At 37.2% G+C, this 8,668-nt stretch overlaps 1 protein-coding gene and 1 pseudogene across 1 annotated transcript; one reads left to right on the top strand and one right to left on the bottom strand.

Moving 5' to 3' along the window:
• Nucleotides 1-426: 426 nt before the first annotated feature.
• On the top strand, nucleotides 427-5,744 carry LOC148205253 (WEB family protein At5g55860-like; annotated as a pseudogene).
• A 2,120-nt stretch (nucleotides 5,745-7,864) lies between these two features.
• LOC124823870 (uncharacterized) lies at nucleotides 7,865-8,668 on the bottom strand. The gene has a single exon (XM_047296177.1). The coding sequence runs from the start codon at nucleotides 8,666-8,668 to the stop codon at nucleotides 7,865-7,867; it is 804 nt and encodes a 267-aa protein (XP_047152133.1).

The raw sequence follows: 8,668 nt of genomic DNA, 5'->3' as shown, positions 1-8,668 counted from the left end.
TTTTAGTTTTTCTTGCTTTCTTCATCTGTTGAAGAACCTTTCTTAGAATCCATTTGAGTGCATACTTCTATTGTACACCTATTTCTATTAGTTTTAAGCTTGTTGGCATGTTAAAATTGACCAATTCAAGTCAAATTTTGGTGTTGTCCAGTGACCAGTTCTGGTGCAGTTTTTGATCTGCTTTGGTGCTAATTTATGTGTGAAATTGTGGTGTTCTAAAGACTTTAAGGTGCAGTCTAGTTTTACAAACCTTTTCCAACTAAGGTGGCATCTTAGGAAGTGGAGAAGGAGCATAATTTGTCAATTCAAAGGGGCTATCCAGCAAGGAAAAATGTTCAAATTGGTAATTCAATAATCCAGAATTTAATTTGGGCAAACAAAATAATCAAACAATAGCTGGAAAGGGATTCAAAGCCCTTTCTTCAGATGTTTGGGGTGAAGGATAAATCCAAGATAGTGCTAGTTGAAGAGCCTATTAGTCAAGAGAAGAGGTTGTTAGAGAGAAGGAAGAATTCTAAGATGGAGAAAGCTGTAAAATCAATCTCAGAAATCAGCTTGGAAGTATATAGGCTTGCAGGGATGGTATGTGTTGTGCTTGCTAATGATCAGTGATTAGATTTGGTTAGGTATCAACATTTGAGTGAATTATCAACAAAGGTGGAAGATTTGCAGAAACAAATGTGCTTAATCTGATTGAGTTATTGATGAATCAATTGCTTAAACAAAATGGTATAATGGTTGAAGGGGATGTGAAATTAAAGTTGAAGAAGAACAAAGTTACTCTCACTCAGTTCTTACCCAAAATAAAGCTTAAACAGTCATTCCCCTTACAATGACTAAGAAAAACAGTTCAACATATATATAATGAGGACTAAGAACATATACACTATGAATATTTGATATATCAGTTGCGTTAAAAAACAAGGCTAAAAGAAACCCTTTTGAAAACTAAAGCAGAAGAAGATACAGTGATGTTTACAGTTTGGGTGTTGTACTTCTTGAGATGTTAACAGGGATGGAACCAAATGATAACAGTATTCCAGAGGGTGCCCATATTGTCACATGGGTTAGCAACGAAATCAGAGAGAAAATAAGGGAATTTACATCTATCCTTGATCAGCAACTAGTATTGCAGAGTGGAAAAAAAACCTTAGATGCTTGAAGTTCTAGGAGTGGCTCTCCTCTGCGTGAATCCATCACCACAAACAAAGCCATGGTTCTGAATCCAAAAGCAGTAGTTCACTGTTCAAGTATTTCCTCTCTGTTCAGTTTTTTTCCTCTACAAATTAACACCCTTTAATCCCTTTCTCCCTCACTTCCTCATCCCTAAACTCTCCCTTCCAATTAAAGGAACTGAACTATTGTACAAAGGCCTTACAACAACTAAAATTGCTAACTTAGGTCCTAATACAATAAAGGCACGTTGGAAATAACTCAATTAGCAAAAAGACATTGGTTCTTAGCAACTAAGCAACTGAAAATGGTCCTTACAGCAACTGGAACACTGGTCTGAACAATCTGACCACCAAGCATTTGGATTACGAACCTTAAAGCAACACATGTATACTTTAAACACTTCACAACAACAACATAATAACTAGGCACTGGATTAAAGCATAATAATAAGGGAACTACTGAAAGTTCCTCTTATACCAAAACAAATCACCAAAACTTATTTCCTAGTCCATTGAATATTATAAACTCAATTTTGCTTTTGTGATGGAGTGAATTTTTTGCATTTTTGGCCATAACAAAGTCAGATTTCGAATGCTACCATTTCTATGTTGTCTGACAGTTTGAGCAAGTCTAAAATGATGTTTAAAAGTTGCTAGCAGAGTTCAATTAGTGGTATAATGGTCTAAGTGCATAATAGTATACTAAACCCTCAATTTTCAGTCAAAATTGGGAAGTGGCATGGTGTTTTTGAATAACAGTTTGGATTTGAGCCAATTCAAATTGTGAACAAGTTTCAAAACATTAATCCAAGTTGCAGTAGTGATTAGTTTTGAGCTTCAGTCACTGCTGTGACATTTTGTGTCTTAAACCACCAAATTGTGAGTCATTTTTGTGGCAAAAATGAACTAGACAACACTTTGAGACTAATTTTTTGTGGTTAAAGACTTTGATTGCAGGCCAAAAGCCTAGGAATCAACTTTAAAATTATAAAAGTAGCTTGCATAAGAAAATAACTATTTAGGAAACTAAGGCTAATATGGGTGTTGTCATTCTACACTAAGAGATAACCATTTTTTGTGCAATACTTTTACATTGATTGGAAGAAACTATTCAGAAACTTGATATGGGCAGATTCTCATTCAATTCCCCCAAGAAATTAAATTCTCAAATCTGAATCATGCTTCTTTTGGTCTTATTATTAGTTTTTCATTGTGCTAAATTTCTTTGTAAGTTCATTTATGCTCTCTTCATACTTAGTTGCACCTTTCTAGGTTAGTTCAGTTAGTTCAAAGTTCTTTGAGTCTTTTTTATTGTTAACCAGTCATTTGAATTCCTAAAACTCAGAATTGGTGATGAGGTTCTGTTAATTTTCTGCATAATTGAATGTTGCAAAAGTGACATTTTGAATTAGTTTCCATTAGTAGCTCAAACAAGTTTGTTTTGATATTTAAATCTTGTTGAAATGGTTAAGTTCAAATATAGCAACATTTGTAGAAGAATCAAAAGCTAGAGGTGCATAAGAGGAAATGATTTGGAAATTGAACCAGTTGTTCACTGAAACTGAAAATGCAAGGGAAGAAACACAAGACTGGAAGAATGAGGCTGCACAATTGAAGATGGAAGTTGTAGTCACTGAACTTGTTTTAGAAGATGCCCAAATAAAGCTCAAAGCAGCATTGAAAGACGTAGAGGTAGCAAAAACAGTTGAGGCAAGTGTTGTTCAACATATTAGGGGAGGATTTTAAGTCCTTAGTTCATAAGGTTGAGGAGTCTGATAAATTAGCAGATATGAAATTGGATGCTGCCAAAGCAGAGGTGGAAGCTACAAAGGTGAGTGAAAATTAAGTTCTAAAAAGGTTAGAGGAAACCCAAGAGGAAATTGAGGATATGAAAAATGAAACACAGGAAGTCTTCAAAAGGGTTGAGATGACTAAAGCAGCAAACAGATCAGTGGAGAATGAGCTGACAAAGCAGCGTCAAAGAGGGCAAAAGAAATTAGCAAAAAAAAGTAGCAGAAGTTGCTTCTAAATTATTGGCTCAAACACAGATGGCAGCAGAATTATCTCATCAGCATTATAGGATTCAAAACCAGAATTCACTACCAAAGGTGGAGATGAAAAAGTTAGAGAAAGGGAAGGTTTCAAATGAAGAGAAACATTTTTAATGTTGAGTTGATAGTGCAACTGGTTTATGACAACCACAAAAGAAACAATTATAAGACTTCATTTAGTTTTATCGTACTTCCCAAAACAGCACCATTTCATTTAATGAAACCCCTGTTAATCCTGATTTATCATGAACCGAACCCCTCCCTTACCTAATACACATGTTCATTAGTTAACCAGTGAAGGACATAGTCAGAATAATTTAGTAACTACGTTATCATGTTCATTTACAGCCTAACCAGATTCAATTTAACTTACTTCACTCCATACAATCATTCTTATTTAACTCTAGACACATGCCCATTCATCAATAAATGAACATCAGACCTGCTTAACCACGCGAAACACAAACAATTTATAAAATATCCATAAACACAAAACACATTCCACACATATAGGCATGAACTGGGCAAACAATTTACTGAGGACGCGTTCTAAAACAAAGACCTTACCTCGCACTCCAAAATGATCGAAGGAAGACTGCGAGCTCTCAACGCAACAACCAACCTTGGCTTCACCCCAATGACTTACACACACTAATAACCACGAATCAGCACCCCTGTCGCCGCAACAGCCTGAAGCGCACACCACGAACCACCACCCTAGTCGCAACACCGACAACGTTTCGAAGAACCCTAACCAAACAAACAACCCCAACCACCCACTAAGGTTATGCTGTCAACGATATCGGCACACAATGCCAACGACCGCCAGTACGGATAAACGCCAAGGGAGAGGGAGATAAACGAAAAGGGAGAGGGCGAGAATGGAAGCAAAGGACGAGAGGGAAATTTCTAATTGGGGAACCAATAGGGATTCGAGTGTCACGAAATTGGAGACAAACTCCTCCAATACGCCCAAATGCTTAAGTCAGGCCACTTATCGACGGCCAAACACCCTCGCTAAATTAAATCAACACACACCTTCGGTAATGCTTTCCAAGGCCTTCGGTAATTCAGTTTTACCGATGGCCAAAAATCTTTCGATAATGTTCTGCCAGTAATAAGCGCGATTCTTGTAGTGCCTCTAATCAAAATATAGGCATACAACAAAAAGACCAACAACAAGATGTCCCCTCTACTACTGTCTACACCCTTTGAGAAACCCCTCAAAGTCAACAACGCATTTGATATTATGGAATGAATATGTTGTTGGGGTTAGATTTCACCTAGTTTACTCTCATGTATATAGGAACTCTACTTCTTCATTAATGTCAATGTCACTATTTAAAATACTTAAAACTTGATTCCTCGGCGAAGAAAGCTTATCCTTAATTATAGATCATAACATCTTTCATCATCCCTAATAATTAATTCTTACTAACAAAAGCTTAAGACAACTAGAACTCATACCCCTATTCCTGAGCAATACTGCTTATGGGAATAATTCTCCAGAACCTGAATTGTAAGATACCTTCTGGTAATCATGCAAATCATACATCATGCTAATGAATGAGTTAAACAAAGCAAGCAATGAGCGAAGAAGAATAACCCTAACAATTAATGAAAGAAACATATATAATCAAGAATCAATTCAATACATGAGAGTTTACAAAGGTTTACATCATTCCCCAACAATAAATAGAGTTTAGTTCACCATTGGCATGGTGAAACTAGATGAATAATGGAAAAAGAATGAAAGATAAAACCCTAGAAGTTGAAGATAGGAGCTTCAGCATCCAAAGAGTGTGTTTTTGTGCCTATTCCGTCCAAAGATACAATCCCTAGGACGTCCAAGTCCTTAAATAGAACATAAAAATAACAAAAAAGGGGTCCAAGCCCACGAAACTGGTGCTTAGCACCCATCTTAAGGCGCCCGGGCAGCGTACGAGATCATATGACGCTCAGGGTCAGCTCAAAAGGCAAGCAAGCGTGATGCGACTCAAAGATGTGGCGCTCAGCACCCCAAAAAGGGTGCCCAGGTGCGAGACAGGGACTTCCTGCTCTAAGGGTTCCAAAAAAAGGGCAGCCAAGCAGTAGACAGTGTAATCTGGCATTGAGGGCCCTTAAAATGCCGCTCAACGTTGTTGCGCTCCTCCTTTGTGATGCTTTTCCAGCTCTTCCTAAGTTCCAACTCCTTACTACTTGAACTTTTCTTCCAAATCATCTCAATTCCTGTTGAAAACAAGGAAATCTAGCATAGAATAATTAAATTCACCTTCAACTCTCTTATTCACACAAAACTATGATTTCAAGCTAGTTTCTAAGTCAAAAAAGGTTGTTTTTAATATCAAAATTAAGTATCAAATAACAGTAAATTCAACCGTTATCAATGGCATATCCCTAAAAAATAACTCTTGTGTTGGAATGGATAGTCTTTCAAACATATACATCCAACTCAAGACAAATAAAAGTTTCAAAGATGCTCTTACTTTCCAAGACCTTGATCATTCATTTGATTTAAGGTGTATCATTGTTGAGAGCTATATTCTTCATTTACTTACTATTATAACATTTGTTTTAACTTGTGTTATAAAATGGGTATTTGACCCTGGTAGAGAAGCGTACAAAACTCAAAAGAAGATAAGGAAGTTTTCCTTGTTCCATGTTGAAGATTTGAGGGAAAATCCTTTTCAAGAGGGAGGGAATGATGGCAAATCCCCTAGCCATGGTCAAGCACTTTCAAGAGAGTATAAGCAATCCATGAAGATGACATCAACTCTACATTGTGGGCTACCTTTGGAGCCATCATGAAGCATGAATTGAAGAGTAGTGTAGGATATCTAGGTCATTCAACCATGTAGTGTAGGTTTGTTTATGGCTTATATTAAGGCCTAAGTAGCATAGGATTTTTCCTTAAGTTAGACGTCCAAACCAGGTGGAAAGTGTGTGCCATGTGCCATGCTTTCATTGGAAAGGACTTACTTTTTAGAAGTGGCCACATGACACCGTAGGAGTGGAGAAGATTTCTTTTTAGTAGTGGCTACATGTCCCTCCACCATTGGAGATGATTTTCTTTTAGTAGTGGCCACATGACACTCTAGGAATGAAGATGATTGTGTTTTGTGAGTGGTCACATGTCCTCTCATCATTGGAGAGGATTTGTGGGCACTTGTCCACTCATTAGAAGACCTCATTTTTTGCTAATGAGAGCAAAGGTGGGATATCATGCTTTTAGGGTTAGATGGAGAAACCCTTAGCCTATAAATAGAGATGTCTCCACCCTTGTATTTCATCTAGATTAATGTAATGTTATGCTGTCAAATCGTGGCCATACACTTTCTAGATCAAGACTAAGACAACCCTGGAGGCCCCTCTAGTCACCTTCCTCCTTGAGTTGACCTTACCTCTCTTGGAGCCACGAAACATTACACCATCACCATCATATCTCCTAGAGGTCATGAACTTCTACACCATCCACACCTTATCTCATCATCCTTGGACCATTTATCATCACTTTTTTGCCCCATCCATCCAAGGAAACACCTCTCCATGCACATCTCCTAGTTTTGGCCCAACCTAGCTAAGGAAGTTGCTATAAACAACTCATTCAATTTTTCTTACGTGGACTCTATGTCGTTAGCGATTTAGATGTCGGTAGCGAAAATGACCAAATTGAACAAATTTTATAAAAAAGAGGACCACTTTGAACACTAAAAAAACTTCAGGACCACTTTGAACAAAAGTGACTAATATGTGGACCAAAATAGGTATCAAGCCATAAATATACTAAAAAATAATAATTTAGAAAACTAGTTATATTAAATGTAATTATTTAAAAAATATTTAAAATAATTATTCTAAGAAATAATTAATTCAAAAATTAAAAATGTGAAATTTTAATTTGTTAGAAAATTACATATAGAGGGTAATTATTTAGTTTTGTATTCAATGGAAAAAGCATATTAATAGTTATTTATTTATTTTGAAGAAGTAAACCTCCTAAGGATTAATTCTAATTCACATTATGATATCATGTTAATCAGTGCATTTTAAGTCTAATTTATTTCTAAAATACTTGACTTGTAAAGTAAGATTTGCACTCACTTATATTTCTATAAATAGACGATCTGAGACTTACAACATTTATAAAAGAAATATGAATTAAATAAATATAAATAAAAAATGTAAAAATATATTTTATATTAAAGTAATATTTTAGTGAAAGTTTTAATGTTTTTATACAAAATTAAAATTTACATATAATCATACACCTAATTCTTAAAATAATTATAACAATAAAAATAGGGAATAATATTCTTTATAAAATATTATTTTTATTTCAATAATTATTTTTAATAATAATTATTATATTTATAAATATTTTAATTATTATATTTATTTCGTATATATCAATAACTTAAATTATATAAAATCTTTTTCACTATCACTAGTGTAGTCAGGGGAAACCACAGCGGTTATTTTCGCCCATAGGTAGCGGTTCCTAAACCGAGGCATATTGAGACGAGGCAAAAAGTGTAGACTTTTTGTCTTGGTTTTGAACCGAGTTAGTTTTGAACAAAGGCAGTAGGGTCTTTTTTTTTCTTCTTTCGCCACCTTTACACCTCGGTTCTAATTTCAATTCTAGATTCTCCAACGACATTCCAGATCCTTCCCCTTCACCGACCCATCTTCGATCGCCTCCACAAGCGCAACAATACCAACTTCTTCCATGATCGCCTCTTTTCCCTCCTCAATCCCCGCCAAGCTATTTAGCACCACCAGCTCCACTAGCGGCTTCACTACCCCCGCGCTCACCGTCCTCTCTTTGTTCTGCCGCACTGAACACAACTTATACAGTGTCGTCAGTGCGTCCTTCTTCCCTTTGTGGGAACCATTCAATAGCAGCGAAACCAGCAGCGATATCGCCCCGCAAGCACTGATCGAGATCTTGTTCTCCTCCACCAATGCAAGACTCATTAGCGCGCAAGCCGCGTTCTCCTTCGAAGTTTCTGTTCCTGTTTTAAGCACGTAAATCAGCGACTTCACCGCACCAACATTAGTTATCAGCACCTTGTTCTCCTCCAGAAGAGACATATTCAGCAACGCCGTGACCACGTGCTCCTGTGTCCACGGATCGCTGCACCAGAGCAACGGAACCAGAGCAGGCACCGCACCAGACTCGCCAATCAAAGCGCGGTTGTCCGCTCTGTTCTTCGCAAACAACCTCAGCTTCGCCGCCGCCGATCGCTTCACCGCCACCGACGAAGAATGCAGTCCGTCGATGCAGATCTCCACCGTTGGCTGAAGATCCTCTGGCGAGATACTCTCGATTATCTCCATGGAGAAACTCTCCCGTTGGAGAAAGCCTAAGCAAGGCTCGAGCTCGCGATCCCCATCAAGTTCAAGTTCGTAGGAGGAGCATAGAGATCGGGAGCGCAAACTCAT

The sequence above is a fragment of the Vigna umbellata genome, chromosome 1 (genome assembly GCF_029865625.1).
Source record: "Vigna umbellata cultivar VRB3 chromosome 1, Vumbellata_1.0, whole genome shotgun sequence".
Lineage (NCBI taxonomy): Eukaryota > Viridiplantae > Streptophyta > Magnoliopsida > Fabales > Fabaceae > Vigna > Vigna umbellata.
This window is presented reverse-complemented; position numbering and strand designations above follow the sequence as displayed.

Excerpts from the sequence above, each read along its gene's own strand:
- LOC124823870 (XM_047296177.1), bottom strand. The coding sequence starts at position 8,668 with ATGAGTTTGCGCTCCCGATCTCTATGCTCCTCCTACGAACTTGAACTT.